The 22,504-nt window shown below is 50.1% G+C and overlaps 1 protein-coding gene across 1 annotated transcript; it reads right to left on the bottom strand.

Moving 5' to 3' along the window:
* Positions 1-225: 225 nt before the first annotated feature.
* Positions 226-21,291, bottom strand: LBP (lipopolysaccharide binding protein). Its single transcript, XM_081096583.1, has 15 exons — positions 21,165-21,291; positions 19,244-19,358; positions 17,732-17,860; positions 14,579-14,734; positions 13,902-13,965; positions 12,603-12,666; positions 10,691-10,782; positions 9,976-10,152; positions 8,610-8,669; positions 7,668-7,835; positions 6,371-6,438; positions 5,794-5,836; positions 3,692-3,755; positions 2,808-2,884; positions 226-603 (listed from the first exon to the last, which is right to left on the bottom strand). Exons 1-15 carry the CDS (start codon positions 21,286-21,288, stop codon positions 559-561), a joined length of 1,446 nt encoding a protein of 481 aa, XP_080952709.1. The 5' UTR covers positions 21,289-21,291; the 3' UTR covers positions 226-558.
* Positions 21,292-22,504: the final 1,213 nt, after the last annotated feature.

Genomic DNA, 22,504 nt, shown 5'->3' with positions numbered 1-22,504 from the left:
CGAATTCCCCATAAACCAAGATGGACAAGCCCCTTAAGAGAGAGGGCACCAGTGCCAGGTCCAGGGCTGAGCGGGGAGCAGAATCCCTTCTTCTCTCACTGAGGTTCCCACAGCAGCAGCGGATGGGAAAGGGGAGTGTGGTCAGGGCCAGGCACTGGAGACCACAGATGGGACTGACCATCCACAGATCCCGTGGGCAATAGGGAGGACCAGGTGGTTCCTTCAGTGAAGCATTCAGTATGTATTTATTGAGGACCCACTACGTGCCAGCACTGTGCATGGGGATCAGACAGTGAATGAAAACGACGGTGCCTGCCCTTGACGATCTACAGGCCAGTGAGGACGATGTTCCATCCTGGCGGAGAAAGTAAAGTCCGGAGTTGAAGAGGGCCTGGGCACACTTCCCGAAGAGGAGTGGGGGGCAGAGGCCAGGCAGACCTCCCCCAGAGAGAACAGGAAAGTCTTCATCCTCCCAGAATCTCCGGGAATAGCCTGCAGATCTGGAGCTTCACGCTGCTGACCCCGCTGCGGCCTCCGTGCCCGTCTGTCTCCTCGCCCTCAAACTCTCAGGTACTGGACGTTGGCGCCTAAGAACAGGAAGTCCTAGGAGAGACAAGACAGAACAGGATGGTAAACGCATCCTCTGCTTCAAAGAGATGCTTCTCCGATTTGAAAGGAGGCCCACGGCTCTGGAGACACAAGCTCTGCCAGAAACCAGGTCAGTACATAAATCGCAGTGTGCCTCCGTCCCCAAGGTCTCCATAAAGCACTGCTTTTGCCAGCGACCTGCTCTAAGGCGGCGATTTATCTGCCATTTCCCAAGCTGCTGCTTCCGGCAGGCCTCATAAATGTCCTCTGTGTCACCTGAATGTTCTCTCCTTGGCAAACGATACAAAACTGTGAGCCGCCAGGGTTTCCACTCCCACTTCCTCGTAGGTTTCCATCACCCAAAGGGGCAGGAATTCTGCACTCAAGGCCAAGTCCTAGTCTTTCCCCCGGCGAGACATCCCCTGCCTTTGGGTGTCAAACGAATGGACAGAATGGAGCTCACAATTCTAATGAATACGAGCATGTCATACATCTTCCAATGACTTCCCACGTGCCACACTGAGCGAGACGCTCCCGTGCTTGGCCTCTTGCTGTCCCAGGAGCCCAGCAGGCTACGGGCTACACCCCATTTTACAGAGGAGGAAACTGGAGCCAGCTGCATGAACTGTCACTCAGTCTTTGCTCGGAACAACAATCCGTCTGACTCCTTGTAAATGCCCAACCGAAGTTGGGTGTTGAGTATCTCAGCGCCCAAAAGACTTTTGGAGATTTGACTTTCAAATATATCAGGTGGCCAGAGCTTCAACCTTCCTGGCCACGCCGCTGCCCTTCGCTCTCTTCGCAGCTGTTGTTTGCTGGATGTTGATGCTGTGCCAGGCACAAAGCAGCCTCTCCTTCAGTGCCCACCATCCCAGTCACCCCACCTCACAGACGCTGCCCTAGAAAGATACCCTGGACTGTGAGGCACAGATGGACCATAAAATGCTCGATCGAGCAGTGGAGAGAATAGTGAAGAATTAGATATGTTCCTTAGTCCTAAAATAGTTCAGTAAATTATGGTCCATCTGATGGATGAGGCAGTACTTAACACTGGGGGGGGGGGGGGGGCGCGTGGGGGACTAGATTGCAACAAAAAGAAAACATGTATGAGTACTAGCAATGCAACTATTCAAAACACAATTTTTTCAAATGCTTAGCGAGATAAAAAATACTGAAGGAAGTATATTAAAATTCAAACTGTGGATATATGTGGGGGTAATGGGTCTATGAGGGGGAGCACACCAAACACATATCCTATCTAATAAACGAGTAATATGCAAATTAACCACCACTTCACGATAAAGATGGTGGCGCCCACAGCCAATAAGGAGGGAATATGCAAATTGATGTGACAAAGATGGTGGCGCCGGTGGGAGCCATGGAACCAAGCCGGCCAGAGAGCGAGCGTGGGAAGCTTGGCTTTCTTGGTTGCCCCAGCCGGCTCCATGGCCGCTGCCCAGACAAAGCCATAGTGGCAGGGCTGAGGCAGAGGTGGTTAGGAGCGATCAGGCCAGGAGGGGAAGGCAGTTGGGGGTGATCAGGCCGGCAGGGGGGGCAGCTCGGGGGGAGCAGCCTGGTGGGGGGCAGTTGGGGGTGATCAGGCCAGCAAGGGGGGGGCAGAAGGGGGTGAGAAGGCCAGTGGGGGGGCAGTTGAGGGTGAGCAGGCTGGCAGGCAGAGTGGTTAGGGGCGATCAGGCATGCAGGCATGCAGCGGTCCCAGATTGCAAGAGGGATGTCCGACTGCTGGTTTAGGCCCAATCCCATTGGAGAGGGTGCAAGACGGGCTGAGGGACACATACCTCCCCTGCCCCCTGTGCATGAATTTCATGCACCGGGCCACTAGTTTATAATAAAGCTCTTCCACTTAAGAATTTAGAAGACATTTTAAAAAGCTACAAATGGCTTTTAGAACTCAGCCTGTTGGCATATCTAGAACCACAGTATTTAAAAATGAATTAGTGTTGCGGCCGCCCCAGGTCACTCACGGTGAGGGGTAGAAAGCAGTTTAGCACTGACCGTGTCAACTACCTTCCGCTCCCACAGAAGAGCCATTTTGGAAGGACAGGTGGATGGCTTCGTGGCAGTTAGCATCCCACCCCAGGCCAGGCTTTCCCGGCTGCAGAGCTGGGCTGGACCTCACCCACTGAGCTTTGGCCTCTGAACCTGGAAAGCTCAACAGTCCCTTCCCCAAACCACCTGAGCCCCCTGAACCCACTCACCTTGTGGATCTGGACAACAGGGTCGTAGAGCTGAATATGTTTTAGCAGAGGAAGGGGGAAGCCTGATGCCAGTTTAGCTGGAGGTCGAGGCACAACATTGAGAGAAATTTGTTAATAGCAATTATAGACAAAGAATTTTTTTTTTTTTTAAAAAAAGGCCTCTGTGCAAACTCTATACACAGCATAGTCTCATTTAATTATCACCAAAGACTGTGAAGTAGATAGGATTATTATTCTCATTTTACAGATAAGGAAATTGAGCCACAGAGTGGCCGAGTAACTTTATCCTTGCTCACACAGCTAGAAAGGGGTCGAACTGGGATTTAAACCCAGGAAGGCTGCTACAGGAGCCTGAGCTTGCCGCCATGAGGCTATTTGGAAGGAGTGGTAGGCATGGGGCGGGATGCACTCATGATAAGAAGCCGTGGGCATCTGCCCTCCACCCCATGTTGCTTTCTATTGCAGCCAAATGAAACAGGGCTTAGGTCTTTATGCTTAAATGTTTAAAGGGTGTTGGCAACCGAATCAGAAATGTGAATTTAGAGGGGGCGGTCTTGTGCTCTCTATATGAACTTGGTCTTTAGTCTTTCCCTTGCCACTTCAGCGGGCGGGGGGCACCTTCGTGAGTCTCTTCTTCTCTTAGAAGGCGTTTCCTGTGCTCTGAATTGTTGCCCCAGGCCCCAGCCTTCATTAAGCCCTGGAGGGAGATGAGGTGGACTTCAACACTCCCATTACGAAGACAGCCCCTGGCGCTCATAGGGAAGTGACGCGCCCAGGTCTCATAGCCTGCAGGAGAACCCTGTCTCCCAACTCCAAGTCCAGCTCTCTTTCCCCCCAAAAGCAGTGTCCACTCTTGACTTGGAAAAATCCATAGTGATACTTACCATTGACCTCCGAGTAGAGGGTGTTGAGAATGTAGTAGTTGAGCAGCGCCTCTAACAGCTCCACCTGGTGGAGAACAGGAGAATGGCACATGTGGCCACTGTTCACCTGGTCACAGCGTTCTCCACCTGGCAGAGAACACTGTGACCACGTGCGCCATACTGCCCACCGATAAACCCCCACACAGCCACCCTGGAGGTGACATGGTACAGTATGTGCTGACATGGCAAAAGACTTGGAAAAAGCAAATTTCAGATAGATACCTACATCAAGATGTACACTTAAGTGTGCAAAAAGAGAAAAATGTTGGAAGACTGCACACCCAACCATCTTTCCTCTAGGAAGAACATCGAAGTTTGGCTTAGCATTGTCTTAAATATTCAAAAACAGTTTTTTACAGTGAGAATTTTTTCCTGAATTACTTGTGTAATAAACAAAATTTAAGATACACAAGTTTTTTCTTTAATATATTTTATTGATTTTTTACAGAGAGGAAGGGAGAGAGATAGAGAGTTAGGAACATCGATGAGAGAGAGAAACATCGATTAGCTGTCTCCTGCACACCCCGCAACCAAGGGACATACCCTTGACCAGAATCTAACCTGGGACCCTTCAGTCTGCAGGCCGACGCTCTATCCACTGAGCCAAACCAGTCAGGGCAAGATACACAAGTTTTAACATTCACTATGTGCCAGGTGTAGGACCCAGAGCATTACATATATCTGCTTTAGTCTTTACAATAACCCCTTTAAGTGGACATCAATGTCCCCATATCATGGATAAGAAAGCTGAGGTCATCAGAATGAAAGTGGCTTGTTAGACACTGGGCTGCAGGGTCAGAATCTGAATCCAGATTTATCTGATTCTATAGCTCTGGCTTTCTTTTTTATCACATGTTCCAAAAACTTAATGAATACTCTTTGTGTGAATCTTTACATATGTTTTACAAATGTTTTAGAACATTTACATGCCATGCCCAGATACAATGTTAGTGTGTCATTATCCACTTTGTTCTCTGAAAGGAGTCATTCTTTGGGGACCCTGTGCACAGTGTCTCTCCACACTTCATGTGTTTCTTTCCTCTTCATAAGTACTTAAGGGAAAGCCTGGGAGAGGAGGACAGGTGAGTGTGGTCAGAGGTCAGTATCCTTGGGACGCTGAAGAGGAAAACAACTACCACAAGTTCAAGTCTTCCCATCTCCTCCTCGGCCTGTGAGGAGCAGCTGCCATCATCCCACCTTCTCTCTTTTCAGAAATTTCCCCATGATTGCTTCAGCCCACACCCATCTTCCCATTCTCTTTCCTCCTTTAATAGGGGACTATTTCACCACTTTTTTTCCTCTTTGTGAAAATCATCTCTTCATTTTGTGTGCCCAGCAATTAATTTCTCTTGTTTTAATACAAGTCCCTATTTTCCTCCTGGGAACGCCCTTTCCAATTTCAGTCTATACTACTGGGGATTGAAAATTCTGGCTCCAGGAAACTTGGCTGACTGGCCTTGTCGTATTTCTGGCCATAGTGATTGGCTAAAGAATGGGCACGTGGCTAAGGTTGATCTAATGAGAGCTAGCACAGGGATTTTGGTGTGTGTGTTTTTTTTTTTTTAATGAAACCACAGGAAATTTAGGGGTTTTTCACCAATGGGAATAACCTGCCCAAGAATAAAGCCAACACTGATAAAAGCAAACAGAGAGATGGAGATTCTTGGTGCATTAATTTGAGCACCTGGGTCCAGCTATGCCTGGAATCTCTAGCCTTAGTAGTTTTCATTGTTTTTGTTTTGTGGTTGTTTTTTAATCACATGTTTCTATATATTCCTCTCGTATGCTTAAGACATTTTTAGTTGGCTTTCTATTCCTTGCAGTTTAAGAAATTGGTCCAACAGGAGATTTAAGGATAGACGGCCTTACATTGGGATGTAACTTTTGCTTCGCCCTGGGTTTTATGTCCTTGAGAGCTTCTATACTTTTCTAGGGCAGAGAACAGCTCTTCTCCTTTTCCATTTTCTACTCTTAGGCACCGTGTAGCATTGCTTAGTAAAGACTCTGGATTAATCAATACCCCAACCAAAACAATAATATTGATAAAAACAATAATAACTTACATTGAATAGTCCAACTTTAGATTCTTTCAGTTCCACTTGTACCCTACAACAGATCAGAAATGACTCAGAGATGTGGGTACTACGCCCATGGTACCTAAGCTAGGTGGCGTTCCCTGGAAAGAAGGAGGCACTGGCTTGAGAAGGCACATGGCCACGGGTGGGGTACGGGCGGGAGTGAAAAAGATGACTAGCTAAAAACAATGATATCACCTTATTGGGAAGACTCAAAGAGGGGAGGTGGGTAGTGTACAAGAGCTCAATCTTTATCACTTCAGGAAGTCAGGACAGCTGATGTCTAAAATTCGTAGATTAAGAAAAAGCAGTATTGCTACATTCTGTAGAAGACTGGAAGTAATGGGGCTTAGGTGGAAAAGAAGTTGGTGGAAGTGGGGCTAGAGGGGCAAAAGAATTTGGCTAACTGGGGCAAGATTTAAGTTTCCCTCTTAAATGTTGGGCCCTAAACATTGACAGGAGGACCTGGTCACATCCCCACCTCCAGTTACAGAGAATCAGCGAGTGCCAGCCAGATGGAGCAAGCCTGGTTGAGCGCCCCCGTGTGGGTGGGAGGCTGACTTACTTTTCTGGCTTCAGGAACCCAGTGATCTTGCTGGCGTTGAAGGTCAACGTGGCCGACAGGTTAGTGGTCTGGAGATTCCAGGAGAAGGAAACAGGTCTGAGTGAGGGAGGCTGTCACGTACTGCAAGGACCAGCTGTCTTCTCTAAATAAACAGCTCGATGAATTAAAGCAGGAACCTGCTAGTAGACTATAGACTCCCAGAAGGCTCACGGTAGGTGCTTGATGTTTGAACTTGAACCATTTTTACTTGAAATGGTTGACCATGAGAACAGTAAACTTTGAACAGGCTACTGAGAGCAAGTGTAGAGTGCCTGTCCCCGAGACCTCAAAGGGCTCACTTCTCGCTATGTCAGGACTACGATTCAGCCCTGGGAATAACAATAGCCATGAGAGTAATAATAGATTATATTTTCATTTAAAATATATTGGTGGCAAAAATTCTCATAACAACATCAAGTTATAGATATAGCATGTGGGCGCAATTACTCTTCCAGAAATGTGTCTTGTTGGGTTTCAAACCTAAAAGAAAAGAACAAAATTCTCTGCCCAGTGAGCAAGAGTCCCCAAAGGCTCCAAATCCCTTCCCTAGAAGACAGGGTCCCCTGGGGAGGGGGGGCTCTCTCGGTATTTAACTCAGAGGGAATGTAACCCAGGGACTTGGTGATACAAGAGATGGAATTGCTGAAAAGCCAAAAAATAAAGAGAGTTGAAGTGGCCACTCAGGGATTAACAGAGGCAGGGAGCTACTTCACCTCAAGGCCAGAAGAACAGAGAGAGCTGGGGTTATGGGAGCCACCGTGGAGGAGACGGTCACTCCCCCTGTCTCCGTCCTAGACAAAGAGAGGAAAAAATACTCCGCTTCTTCCTTCCTCCTGCCCTCCATTCTCTTGATAGTGCCTTCGATTGGCTGACCTAGCTGATGTCAGAGTGCTGCCAGGGATCCTGGGAAATGTAGTCTTCAGGGGTCAGCTATCGATGCAGAGCCAACAGGTCAAAGACCCCTATGCCTTCCTTCCCACAGCAGCCCAGACTCACTTGCTGGGAGACAACTACATTAAACAAATAAACCTGCCATCAGCTGCCTAAGTCTATTCATAATAAATGTAATGAAGTAAATGACTAGGGTGCTACAAGAGAAAAATGACAAGGAGCCTAAGGTGCACTGGGGTAAGAGCAATCGAGAAAGGCCTCTTTGAGGAAGTGGTGTTCAAGTTGAAATCTGAAGGAACTGGACCTGTGGTGAGTGGGGGGAAGCACACGGGGAAAAAGGAACAGCACTTGCAAAAGCAAACCTTACCACGCCGAGCTGGAAGATAAGCTCCCTGGCAGAGTTAGGCAGGAGCACAAAGCCCTCAACCTCCATCTGGGGGGCCAAGGACAGGTTCCCGGGGCTGAAGTTCAGGACGGGGGCAGAGACCACTCTTCCCTGGAGCTCCAAGTTCATGTTGGGGTAGCGTTTGGCCAGCTGGGGGCAGAATGAGGAGATTATGTCAAGAGAAGGAAACGTACGGGTTTGCAGGGAGAGCCTGGAGGGCGACAGGTAACTCTGAGCATGCTTTCTGGTGGGTTTGACTCCCATAAAATGCTCTGTGCCTTTTTCTCTTAGCGGTGTCATAGGACACCGTTCCATGAACACAGGGAGTGGACATTATCATGGCAAAACCTTACAGACAGCCCTAGCCAGTTTGGCTCAGTGGAGAGAGCGTCGGCCTGTGGACTGAAGGATCCCAGGTTTGATTCCGGCCAAGGGCACATGCCTGGGTTGCAGGCTCGACCCCCAGAAGGGGGCGTGCAGGAGGCAGCCAATCAATGATTCTCTCTCATCATTGATGTTTCTATCTCTCCTTCCTTTCTCTCTGAAATTAATAAAGAAATATTTAAAACACACACACAAAAAAAAACCAAAACCTTACAGACAACTTAATGCCCAGTGGGGTTAGATCAGTGACAGTCCCCAAGCATTGTATTCCATTGTGCATGGGTCATGATGGCATTCCTTGGGATTCTCAGATGGCACCTGTAAGGCTGGGCAACCTGTGGTCCCAGGAGACCCGGGGCTCAGGCCAGTGCTATTGGGGCTTTGAAGGGAGGAAAGTCCCAAAGCCTGCAGCACTCTGGCCTTCACTGAGGGGCTCATTGCTGTCTTCTGACTCTTGGTCAAGCTGAGAGGAGCCTGTGGGTTTTAAAGAGAGACCCCTGAAGGCTGGCCTGCACCACCGAGGGCCGAGGGGAGCCTTACCCGGGGGACGAAGGCGCGGAAGGACTTGGTGGTCAGTCGGATGTTGGAGGTCGGTGGAACCTGCAGTGAAGAGACACAAAGAAGTTTTAGGGTGCTCCTTCCAGAACTGAAGGTCTGAACAGAGAGGGAGAGGTGGGGGGGTGTTTCGGACTGGAACTTCTCGAATGCCTGCGGTTACCGGTCTCGGGCCACTCCCTTCACCTCTCTGAGCTTCGACTCCCTCACCTGTGAAATTGGTTAACAATAGTCCCCACCTACCACGGCATCGTGAGGGTTCAGTGAAATGGTGGGTACAACACATCTGGCACAAGGCCTAGCATATAGTGGGCACTCGGTAAAACATAGTTATGTGATCCCATCTGCAAGAGAAAGGACTGCAGCACCGTGGGATGGGGGAATCAGATGTGATGATGGGAGGGAAAGTCACCCAGTCATTCACCAGGTGGTTCCTGATTTATCACCAGGGAAACTGGATCACCCAAATTGGACCACCCTGTGTTTTCCCACCATCCTGACATTGTTCACAGGCTATAAGAGCTACTAGAAATGACCTTCTGAAACCCAGACATATTAACCTTTTGCGCTCCAACATCGAGGCTGACTCGACAGACCAGGCGCTAGTAGCAGGTCCAACGTCGAGCTGAGTTGGTGATTGAGCTAACTGGCAATTTCCACCAGGGAACTACTGCAACCAAGAGAGGAAGGACTTCCAATTCGGACCAGACTGTTTGAATTCCAAATATAAAATTGGAGCGCAAAGGGTTAAAGATGTGATCCACTCTAAGATTTAGTATCCCTTATACAAAGCCACTTTTGAGAACGTTGTTTTAGAGGTATGTGCTAGGAGAACTTTGTTTCTGCTTTTTACCACGAATCACTAAATCATGTTCCTTTTTACTTTGGCTACAAGGAAGCTCCCAGACAGATATTTATGGGTCCAGTGTTTTCATAATTGTGCTTTACTTTTAACTTGGTCTTTATTTAGTATTCTATGTAACTTAATGCATTTCATTCTCTAAAATCTTTTTTTTAAAACAAACAAACAAACAAACAAAACCCTACAAACTATCAGAATGAAATTATGAATTAGAATAACAGATATAGACTGAGGGAAGGGGGAGAGAATAAAACACAGACAAGCAAGCCACAGAACCTTCTACAGTTGTTATAAGAAAGAATTTAGATTTTGAGCTTCCTGGCAGCCAAAGTGAAAAGGGAAATTGTACTGACATATTTTTCCTGGTCCCGATCTTTTTTCTTAGTCATAATTTATTACTTCGCTGATGTAAATCAGGCAGAAAGGAAAGAAGGAAGAGAAGCCACGTTACATCATCATTTGTAAGCATTATTCTGCCGCCAGCCTCACCACATCATCTGTGATGGAGAAGTTCAGGTACCCTGCCTCATGATATACCAGGCTGGCTGTGTTGAAGACATAATCAGAGATGGCAAAGTAGACCATTCGGGTGTGTTCCTCAGGAAGGCTCATGACAGGAGCAAGGAAAGCAACTGGGGTGCGATGTTCACGGTTAAAAATTTCAGCCTGGAGAGAGAAAATAAGGTCCATTTGAATTTTCAAAGTTTACCTCCGGGCTGGACTTCTGAGCTAGGTAGTCACTATACAGGTTGATGGGGAGGTGGGGGGGGGGGGGGGGGATTGGCTAGAGACACTGCCTGAGACTCCACCATCAAAGATGTTTTCCTTTGGATCTTTCCTTTCTTAAAGTGGTGCATGTCTGGAATCCCTTAATAAAACACTCACCAGCTTTGGTGTATTAACCCACAAGACCTATTGGCCAGACCTCCTGATTGAGCTCATCTGCATGGTGGGCAAGGTGAAGGAGAGGAAGGGAAGGAGGGGAAGCTACAAGCCTAGGCGTTTTCAGACCAGACCCTTGTGAGAGGGTCTGGGAACACTCCCCACCACTCCTGGTTGCCCCGCCCTCAACACAGCTGGAACCAGGGGAGATGAGGACAGAGCTGAGCCAGGCGGACAGGAGGCTCCAAGAAAGAGCTGATCTTGACGGATGAATGCATCGCTGAGGCAGGACCCACCCAAGCCCCTGCTCCAGGACCCTCACCTTCAACATCACGTCCAGCATTTGGGCCGCTGCCCGTGGGGCCTCCATTAGGCTGTAATCAATGCCAGCGAGACTGTCGATCTCTGTTGTGACTGTGAACCGGGGGAGGGGCAGAATCAGGAGCCAGAGGAGGAGAAGGTGTGAGGGCTCTGATGACCTACACTCCGGTGACTTTCTTCAGAGCCCCTGCCCCTCTGCCTCCAGACCCTCCACCCAGCCCAGCCCTGGGCAAAGAGCTGCTTTGTAAGAGAGAGACCAGCTGGGTCTTTTGTCCCACTAGTGGATTAGCCATCAGGGGAGGGGTGTGCTCTGCCTGAGCGTGAGCAGGTTCCAGGAACACGCACGCATATGTGCGTGAACACACACACACACACACACACACACACACACACACCCTGAAGGCGAGAGGAGCCCAGGTCTGCCAGCCCATTCACACCAGGAGCTTCATGCCAAGGAAGCTACACAATGAGGAGAATTCTCTGACCAAGGGTATTGCTCCCCAAGTTTACAACTGAGGGGAAACTGACCTCCTATCAACACAAACCAATTAGTCAGGAAAGTCGGCATGTGCAGAGGGCTCAGACTCTCCCCCCTAACGCCCTGGAGGAACAGGGGATCTGTATCTCACACAGGGTTGTCTGTGCCCGCCTGGGCCTCCACTGGAGGGGCATGCCCACAGGGGAGCGTAGGGGCCATGCTATCAGAGGACACCTCAGGCTATTTGTCAGGGAGTGAACCACAAACTTTACCTGTGCATCCTGAGCCCAGGGTCTCCACTTTTGAGGACTGTGCTACGATACACTCACATGTGCAGGCAAGGAGGTTGGGCGAGGTGCCGCCTTCCCCATATGGGCGATAGCAAAGGAAGGCACCAAGCCTGCACGCCCAGAGTCTGGGGACTTAATAAATAAATGAAGACACAGCCATCCAAGGGACTACTACACAGCTACTAAAATGAGGTCTGTTACAACTCTGTTGGAAAGCTGTTTGTCAGGATCCAATCACGTTGAAACTATGCATACCAGGTGAGCCTGCAATTTCACTCCTAGTGTAACCCAAAGACATGCGTCACATGAGCTAGAATATTCATAGCAGTGCTATGCATAATGGTCTAAAACTGAAACTACCCAAATGACCTTCAACAGTAGAATGGAGGGACTTTGACTCAGTGGAATACTACACAGCAAGGAGAATGAATGAGCTCACGGTTTACAACAACACGGGTCAAATTCATTTTAAGGTTGAACAAAGAAAGGCTTTGCTTTTGGTAAAAGACTTTAAGTGCTGCAAGGCTCCATCCATGGACAAAATGCAAAACTAGCTTTTGCTGGTAGAAGTTGGGGTAGTGGTTCCCGTGGAGCGGTGGATAGTGACAGAAGGATACCCGAGAGAGCAATCATATTCTGTATATTGATCTGGGAGCTGGTATATATGTGTTCAGTTTGTAAAAATTCTTCAAGCTGTTCACTTATAATGGGAGCACTTTTCTCTAAGTATTGACTTCCACAAAGAGATTTTTTTAAATGAGATCAATTTATATGCACTGATATAGAAAGATCTTCAACATATACAAGTTACACAAGGACAATGTCTATCCTGTGTACATTAATATTACTCACAATTATGCATATGCATCTATATTCGTGAACAAAGGAATATATATATGAATGTATGTTCATATGTGCATGTGTATTTATATGTATATGCATATTTGTATATGCAAAGAAAATATTGAAGAGGATACACCCAACACAGAGATTACCTCTTGGAAGAAAATTTGAGGAGAAAAAGGGACTTTTAATTTTTACTTTCTATACTTCTGTCCCACTTAAGATTTTGTAAGATACATATATGCTCTTATGAGAATTAATAGAAATAAACTGTCTGGTGGCGGGGGCGGGGGGCACCCTACCTGGAAGAGTTTGGAGGTAAGGCTGTAGGTCAGAGGTCACCGATTTTTGGATAATTTCGCAAACCTGAAAGGATGGGAGAGAAAGCCTGAGGGAGTTCCCTGGCTTTGGGCTAGCGCTGTGCTAATTGCTTTAGTCACATTTCACATATTTGCTCATTGCTCATAAAAACGTATAAGTACTTACTATGTGCCAGGCACTGAACAAACAGAAATAATCAGAGACACTTAGGTCCCTACATGGACCCCAAGAGGGACCAATCAGACCTTCCCAAGTCGATCCCAGGGCTGGACATCTGAGTTAGGGAGCCGCCTACACAGCCTGATGAGTGGACACTGGCCAGAGGCACTGCCCTGAGCTCCCCCATTGCAGACAGTTCTTTTGAGCCGCCCCGGGCTCCTGGAATGTAGAGGGGAAGAGCAGAACTGGATAGTACGTAGATCTGCCATCCACATAAGTGTGTATTTAAAGTAGGTACTTCCAAATGTCATCACTTAACAGGCTGGCTGGATTGCTCATTGCTCTCTGTGTCCTCCGACTCAGTACAACATGGCAGTGAGGTGCTGGAGAAGCAGATTTGCATGTTTCCCACACTCACCTAGACCCCAGGACCCCAGAAGATAAGGCACAGAATGCAGCTTGCCACACCAGTTTGTGGGGATGCCCGCTATTCCGATTCAACCACCAGGGGGCACTCAGAGCCAAAGCAGACCTTGGGCCAAGGCGCAGGGATATAAGAGCGTGTATTTCTCTCTTTCCTCCTCCATTACTTTCTCCCTCCCCACGCACACGCTGCTACAGACACAGCCCCAGGTGTATGATACCTCCGAAATGGGAGTGAAACGTTTTTGTTTTGGCCAGAGATATAACAATTTGGAGATTTCACATAATTTTTTAAATGGGAAAAACTGACTATCACTGCCTGCCCCCCCAGGCAGGTGCTCATGTGCTGGCCCAGGTAGGGACCAGGTTCTCACCCGGTTCACACGCTCTTGAAGTTTCCTGCCTGGGTGCTGCAGGCATCTAAGTGCTGCTTTTCCTTTGGGCCTTTGTGGGGGAGTGGGGGCCAGTGAGCAAGACCCAGCGGAGGGTGGGGCGGGAGTCTGCTGGCCCCTGCTTCCGACCCTTGGCCAGGCGTCTAACCATTCTCTGCCTTACAGGACAGACGCAGAGTCCAGAGACCAGCGTGCTGGCCCAGCTGACCCGCCAGCTCTGCCACCTGCGGCAGGTGGCTTGTTCTCTCTGGGCCTTGGCCCACGTGTGACTTGAGTCCAGCCCTTGCGTGGCGCTGACATTCTTACCTTGCTCTCCAGTATTTCTCGGAATCTGGATTCGATCTGGTTGTGGAAGAGATTCAGCAGCCACCTGGGGAATGGAGCACAGGGCAAGGTCAGCCGTGTGCCACTGAGCACAGTGTCGGCGGGGCCGCCGGGAAAGCCAGGCCCTGGCCTCCGGCAGGCCGGTTCCCGAGGGAGCCCTCCCTGCCCCGGTGTGGTACCTGCTGTGACCCTGAGCCCCAGCTCCGGCACACTCCCTGATTCAGGGCATCTGGCATCCCAGCCCCTGCTGTGCCCCAAGCGAATTCAGTCGATTTGGGGGAGGGGCTCAAGAACCCACATTTCCCTAATCAAGGACACTCCACTCAAAGACACTTGCCCAAGGGCTTGTATGTTTTTCATAAACTCTCCTTTGGCCAAAAGCCCTGGTGTTCCTCCAACAGCCACATTTCATTGGCCTGAGGTAGTTCCTGAAAACGTCTGGTGGAAATGGCTCCCCAGGACTCCTGGCTGGAATGTGCGTCTGTTAATCTGTCCATCTCAGCAGTGTCCCCAATAACAACCTCCAAGTGCCTGTGACGGGCTCGTGCATTACGCCTGGACCTTTGTGCTTGTCAGAGGCCAGGTCGCCGGCTGGCTGGCTGGCTGAACCTCGGGCTGCAGCCAGGGGTCCAGCTGGCACTGCCCCTGTGGTGACCTACCCCAAATTTCCCGACATGTCCACCTCCACATCACGGATGTGGGTGCTGCAGCTGGAGGTAGTGACCGTGGGCCTCCCCGAGGACTCACTGCCCAGGACCAGGTTGACGGAAATGGTCATGCCCTTGATGTGCACGTCAAAGGAGCCGTGTAGCCTCCTGGAGGAGATGAGAGAAGAATGGTGAATTCCTAGGCTAGGTCAGCCACCGTGTGGGGGGAAATATGAAATCTGAAGCCCAGTTCTCACCCCAAAATAAGTGGAGCTGGAGCAAAAATTTAATTACAAAAAATTTTACAAATACTATTACAAAGCAAAGATTTATTACAAAGAAGTCCATAAAAATATCTGTAACAAGCATATCCAACTCGCAGCCCGCAGTCCGCATGCCTTGTTTATACAGCCCGTATTAGCCTCTGAGTTTGACATGCTTGGTCTATAAGAAAGCCTGGGTTTGCTTGTTTGTAGTCAGGGATGGGCAAAGGCCCTTCTAGGAAGGATCCAGCTCTCAGAAGCCACAAAGGAAATGGTCGTACACTTGCCAGCACAGAAAATTAAAACTCCAGTGAACAAAAAGTGCCACAGGCAAAGTAAAAAAAACAACACAAAACCGCACCACGAGCGAGCCAGAGCTAATTTCCTTCGAATATGAGCTCATTTCCTTAATACACAAAGAACACGCTTACACTAATTAATAAGGAAAGGACAAACCAACCAAAAAGAAAAGAGATCAAAGACAGGAACAGGAAGTTTGACTGCAAATGAGCATGTGAAAGTTATTAAAAATAAAAATCACTACGATGCCAGCTTCCACCGACCAGGTTGATAAAACTTTTGAAGTTTTAACGGCCAGCGCTTGCGAAGGTAGGGGCCACAGGAGCCCCAGGCGCTGTGGCTGGGCGAACACCTCTGGAATACAGATTTGTGGGATCCCTCCTAATGACACACACATCTTTGGCCCAGTGGCCTGACCTCTAAGCCTTTACTCTGTGGCTCTTCTGGCCAAGACAGATGTGCGGGCAGTTCACTGGGGGGTCACGAGTAATAGCGGAAACAGAAAAAACCACCTAGAGGTCAACCAGCAGGGACGGTTCAGTGAGTTGTGGGCATCAATGCCATGCAGCCTTTAAAAGAATCAGGCCAGCCCTGGCTGGTGTGGCTCAGTTGGTTGGATCATTGTCCCATAAACGAAAAGGTCGAGGGTTCGATTCTCAGTCAGGGTACATACCCAAGTTGCATGTATGGGAGGCAACCAGTCGATGTTTCTCACATCAATGTTTCTCCCCTCCCCCCCCCCCTTCCTCTCTCTCTAAAATCAATGAACATATCCTCGGATGAGGATTTTTTTTTTAAAAAAAGGCCAAAGGTAGTCTATCTATACAATGGACTATTACCCATCCATAAAAGGGATAAAGGCCTGATGTATGCTATAATGTGATGAATCTCAAAAATATGATGCTAAGTGAAGAAGCCAGACACGAAATGTCACATACTGTATGATTCCATTGATATGAAATGTCCAGAACGGGCAGATCCACAGACAGAAGGCAGACGGGTGGTTACCTCAGGGTAGAGGAGGGGGAAGTGGGGAGTGACTGATTAATGGGTATGGGGTCATTTATGTCTTGGGGTGACAAAATGTTTTAGAACTAGACACAGGTAGTGGTTGCACAACACTGTGAATGTACCAACACCACTGACTTACCAGTATATACTTTAAAATGGTTCATGTTATATTCTGTGGATTTCACCTCAATAAAAATTTTACATTGGAAAAAAGGTTTAAAAAAATGAGGTAGATCTTTACATGCTCCTATGAAGAGATCTTGAATATACTTCAGTGAAAAAAGCCAGGGCAGAAGAGTGTGGTCTGATTTCGTTCATGGAATTGAAGGAATGTGCATAGATAGTTGATACACACACACACACACACACACACACACACACACACACACACTGAGCATCTTGCTAAAGCATCACTGTCCAACAGAAGTATAATGTGAGCCACATTGGTCATTAAAATTTTCTAGTAGCTATGTTAAGAAAGGCAAAAAGAAAGAGTAATTCATTATAATTATCATTTCCACATGTAATCAATCTAAAAATTATTAATGAGGTTTCTTGTGTTCTTTTTGTGCTAAAATCTTCAAATCGGGGGTTTCACACAGTCGTCCCAGCCTCTTTTCACATCCTCAGTGATGGCATGTGGCAGCAGCTGCTACACAGACAGTGCAGGTCTAAAGTGGACAGGCCAGGTTCCCCAGAAGAGGCTGGGCAGCCCTCTTTTACCGACTGAATTGGGCCCCGCCCCCAGCCCATACGTAGAGGGCCTAAACCCCAGGACTCGGAATGTGACTGTACTGAAGACGGAGCCTTAAAGGGGTGATTAAGTTAAAACAAGCCCCCTAGGATGGGCCCTAATCCATCTGACTGGTGACCTTGTGAGAAGAGGAGTTAGGACCCACGCAGAGAGGCCCGGGTGCATGCACAGAGGGGTGACCATGTGAGGACACACAGGGGGCGGCCATCTGCAAGCCAAGGAGAGGGGACTCAGAAGAAACTAGACCTTCTGACACCTTCATCTCGGACCCCTAGCCTCCAGACGTGCAAGAAAAATAAAACTCTGATGCTTCAACTGGGAGTCTGGGGTATTTCCTAACGGCAGACGAACCCACCTTCCATCAAAGGACCCTAGAGGGTCCAAGTGCCTGGGGAGCCTCCCTTGACCAATGGCAAATAGGAAGACGGTCGCCTGTCTGCGTTGGGGTAACTCAGAGGCGTGCTCCACCCACACTGTCCCCAGAGGGTCTCAGAGTGTCTTCCTTCCCTTCCTGCCTCCCTTCCCCCAACGCCTACGGGTGCCTCCTTAGATCATTTCCCAGATAAGGTACCTTCACGTGAAGCCTTGGGGTCTGCTGTCGGGGGAAGCAAACCGAGAAAGCACAGGATTATCTCACTTTTCTCACGGGCACCCCACCAGGGAGGCAGAAGATGGGAAGAGATTGGCCCAAGAGCCAGGACTTGGAACCTGGGGGTCTCTGGCCGTGGACTCCCTCCATCCACCATGTGGCCTTCTGAAGAGGGAGGAGCTCCTTGGACCCGAGAAGAATGGGACCAAGGCCAAGGGCCCGAGAGCCTGGGAGCCGAGCAAACTTACAGGAATGACTTGCGCACCTTCCAGTCGCCCTGGACCCGGATGGAAGCATCGGAGATGGACAGGCTCAGGCCCTGACCAGGAAGGGGTATCAAAGCAGAGCTCAGCAGCTCACAGCTGTGGATGTGCAGGCTGGGGAGAGAGACACGGAGGGAGCATCAGCCCTGGCCGGGGCCTTGATCTCGCCTAGTACCTCCCCCCAGTGGGAATTGGACCAGCAGGGCTGCTTCAGGCAGGTGTCTGGTTCCCCCCACGTACCAAGTGCCTGCTGTGCGCCCCACACCAACCACACCGCCAGGCAAGCACCTCGCACCCACTGTGTCACAGCCTCACAGAGGGGTCAGGACTATCCTTGTTCCCTTTCACAGAGAAGGAGATAGAAACTCACAGAAGAGGGGCGTTTGCCCAAAGTCACACACTCAGGATCAAGCCTACAGATCTCATGCATGGGGGGGGGGGGGCAAGGGGGGGATCTGAGTACGGCCGTGGACACACCCCTCTGGGTTTGCACCTCCTTCCCCCTGCCATCCCCTCCCTTAATGCATTCAGGTGTGTGTGCGTGGGGGGAGTGAGGATCAGATTCAGGGAAGGCCAAGGGCAGCTGGAATAAAGACGCCAAAAGGGCCGAGGGCAGCAAACCAAGATGACACACTGTTGTGGGCCATCCATGGGAAAAGAATGGCCACGTTCCATTTTATCTGCCTGGTAACGAGTAGGTGCTCAATAAACGCTTGCTGATGGACTGAATAAAAGAAGGAAGGAAGGAAACAATGGTCGTGAGCAGGGAGGGAGTGACGAGCTGTGGGCTCAATTCCCCTCCTTTCATTGTCTGTCCCTCAAACACTGCCTCATGTCTTTTTTTTTTTTAGCATCAGTTGCTCAGCTATATATATAAAAGGCTAATATGCAAAGTGTGTCCCCTTGGGAGTTCGATCACTATGATGTGCACTGACCACCAGGGCACAGAAGGAAGGCAGGCCCCGGCTGGCAGCTGGAGGCCCTGATCGGCCCTGATCACCGGCCAGCCTAGGGACCCTACCTGTACATGAATTTCGTGCATCGCGCCTCTAGTATATAATAATCCTTTGAAGACTCAGCTCAAATGCCACCTCCTCTGGGAAGCCTTCCTTGAATCTTCCAGATGTTCAAACCTCAGCTCTAACCCTTGGGCTACTGTGTCTAAAGTTTAAGGTCTATCTTCCCTTCCAGACTATATCCAAGGGGTCAGACTGGAGAGCCTGGATTATTATTACCCAAAGGAGGTAGCAGTGCCATCCCCATTTCACAGGTAAGGAAACTGAGGCTCAGGTCCACAGTCAGTATGTCTTCATTTATATTTGTTTCATGAGCAAATAGCGGAGCCAGTGCCCTCCCTGAACTTCCTTCTGAACTCGGTGAGAAACTATGCCACTGTCTGTCCCAGAGGGTTCCGACCCACTCCTCTGGCTCTCCCTCCCTCTCCAGGCTCCCACCCCTGCCCAGCCCGCTCGGGGCCCCAGCAGAAGGGAGCCCCACCTGTGGAACTCATAGTGCCCACGTCCAACATGCTTGATCTTGAAGTCCCCAGTGAAGTCGGGCAGCGTAATTCTATGCAGCTCCCTCTGCAGGGCCACCAGCCCCTCCTTGGCCACTGTGGACAGGAAGAAGCTGAGAGTCAACCTAGTCAGCCTGCCTCCCTCCCCTCCAATCCCTTCAGAGGCTCCCACCACCCAGGGAGAGACGCCGACTTCCTTATTAACGCTCACTCCAGTTATGGGTTATGGAGCCCTTCTGCATGCCAGGTGGCTTGAGAAACACTGGGGATATCACAGCATTACATGGGTTACGTGCCCATTTCATGGTGCGCAAGCAGAATGCCCGTGTCAGCAACTCCACGAGGGGAGAAGGGCAGCCGTGTGCTTGTGTGGGTGGTTCTCGTTCCTTCGTGGGTGGTTCCCATTCACTCCCAAATCAACTACTTGCATCCTTGTGTCTGTTGGCTCGTGGGAACCCAGCTAAGGGTCTTCTAGCCTGAGCAGAAGGAACTGTGAGGATTTTAGGGATAGAATCCAGGCTTTGGCATCATTCTAGCTGGGTGACCTTGAACAAGTCCTCAGCCTTCACTTTCTCCATCTGTCAAAACGCAGTGATGATACTTTCCTCCTTGGGGTGCGCGAGGATGAAAGGAAACCCCTGCAGAGCACACAGGGGCTGGGAGGATCAAAGGCAGCCCTGGTGTGGTGCCTGGCGCACAGCAGGCACTCAGCAATGCCCTGAACGGCCAGGAGGGTTTACACAGTAAAAACACTGGGAGGACCAAAAAGCCCAACGCCAGAGAGCGGGTTAAATAAACATGGCACAGTCACACGCGGAAGGGACAAAGGCAAATTTTGCTTGATTTAGGGTTTCAGTATAAACAGGACCTTCTGCTTGTGCTGAAGTATGAGGGAGCCAGGATTCTGCCCTCAAGGAGGACATGCTACACCGCTGACCAGCGGTCTGCCTCTTTTCAACATGCATTCCTTCCTCAGCAAAAGCATGAGCCGGCCCCTGTGCGGAGTGCTACCCCTTGCCTCTGGCTAACTCCCCTTACCTGTTCTACCTCCCCTCCCCGGGAAGACTTCCCTGACTTCCTTCTCTGCCCCCAGCCAGTCTGGGCTCCCAGCAACCTTTCCTGAGGGAATGTTATTACCCCATTTAATAGATAAGGCAATCGAGGCTCCATGAATATGAGGAGCTGCCCTTGATCAGTTCTGTGGGGAGCAGTGTATAAATACCCCCGATCCCTTGCCCTCATGGATGGATGAATTCTGATGCATTGTTTTAGCATCTTTTAAAAAATACTCCTACTTTTGCCTATTCTTTAAAATGGAGGCATAAAATACGTAAATACCCAAAGGGCACCAATCGTAAGAAATTGCCAGGTAATTTTAAAGCTTCGATACACACCTGCAACCACCACCCCAGCTGAGAGGTAGGCAGCACCTTCCCAGCACCCTGCAGGCTCCCTCGTACGCCTCCCGGTCTCCACTGGCCAGAGGTAACCACCGCTCTGACTTCTAGTTCTCAGGCACATATTTTCAAACTTTACCAAGAATTTCCCCAGTGGAATTGCTGCAGTCCCTGGGTGGGAGCTGGTTTATTAACATCCCCCTCCTGCCCTCCTGCCCTCTCCCATCTCCCGTTGCCTCTCCCCTACGGTGTGTCCTGAAATCAACTCCCAAATCAACTACTTGCACCCCAATCCTTGTGTCTGTTGACTGGCGGGAACCCAGCTAAGACAAGGAAGTGCCTGAGCGACTCAGCGGTTGGGTGAGGAGGCCAGAGTTCCAGCCAGGGCCGCCTGGCCGGAAGGCCACATGCCCGGAGGAAGAGCGCCCTGTCTGTGCGCCGCGAACCCAGAGCAGCCTGGTGCCAAGCGGGTCAGCCAGTCCAGCCCACAGCCATCGCTCCTTACCATACTGCAGGCCCTGGTCGGTGATCCTGGCGACCAGGCCGGGGTTGGCCCCCGGGGCCCCCGGGGAGGAGGAGAGCAGCAGCCCCAGCAGCAGAGAGGGCAGGGCCCTGGCCGGGGCTCCCATCCTGGAGTCCAGGTGGATGGGCAGGACTGCGCAAGTGCAGGCGGGGCCCGCCTTCCTTAAGTAGCAGCTGCGCTGGCTGGGGCAGCTCCTGTGTGGGGACAGGTTCCTGGAATCAGGACAGGAGGGGGAGGCACAGGGCCTGGAACCTGCTTGCGACACAGCCGGGGTCATGGGTCAGACTTAGATGCCAGTTGCTGCTGCCCCAGGGTCAGAGGGTAGGTCGGCCCAGCCCCAGGTGACAACATCTGTCCACCCCGCTCACACAAAACCCCGTGAGCATTGCTAGGAAGGCTGGGGGGAATGACACTCAGAGAGGCTGGCACATGCTCAAGATTTACACCCAGGCCCTACCCAGTTTGGCTCAGTGGATAGAGCATTGGCCTGCGGACTGAAAGGTCCCAGGTTCTATTCCGGTCAAGGGCATGTACCTTGGTTTGCAGGCACATCTCCAGTGGGAGATGCGTAGGAGGCAGCTGATCGATGTTTCTCTCTCATTGATGTTTCTAACTCTCTATTCCTCCCTGTAAAAAAAATCAATAATATATATAGTTTTTTTTTTTTAAAAGATTTATACCCAGGAAAGGGCAGAGCTGGGACTCAAAGCCAGCCTGGCGCCTCCAGATTCTCTCCTCTTTATACTCCACTCTGTTTAACAAAGAACCTTCCCCACCCCCACGCGCCCCGCCCTGGGAAAACAGGGTGGTAGTAACATTTCAGGAAGGTAACAACGGCAAGTCAGTAAACACCAGCCACCTGACCCAGCGTTACAGAGCTAAGTCAGCCTGCAAACCTGTCGCTGCTCCAAGGTGCCCGTTGCTGCGCTACGTGAAACAGGAAGGAGGAGGGGGACCGACCTACGGTGTCCCACCAAGGGGCACTGGTGAAGCTAAGTGAGGCTGCAGCAATCAGTGAGTTTCTTGATAAGGAAGGAGGGCCAGGAGGGGTCGGTTTCTCATGGCACCATCGGGTGAGGTTCTGTTCTTTGTTCTATTTCCATGTTTGCCAATCAGAAGAATTCTTAGCAAGGAGTTATGAGAGATTGTCTCTGGTTGGATGGGCAGGATTATAGGTATTTAAAAAAAATTCTTTTGCCCTGGCTGGCGTTGCTACGTGGTTAGAGCGTCGGTCCGTGCACCGAAGGGTCTTGGGTTTGATTCCCACTCAAGGGCACGTACCTGGGTTGCAGGTTTGATCCCTGGTCAGGGCACATGCAGGA

This window comes from Myotis nattereri (assembly GCF_964212035.1).
Source record: "Myotis nattereri genome assembly, chromosome: 8".
In the NCBI taxonomy this organism is placed as follows: Eukaryota; Metazoa; Chordata; class Mammalia; order Chiroptera; family Vespertilionidae; genus Myotis; species Myotis nattereri.
This window is presented reverse-complemented; position numbering and strand designations above follow the sequence as displayed.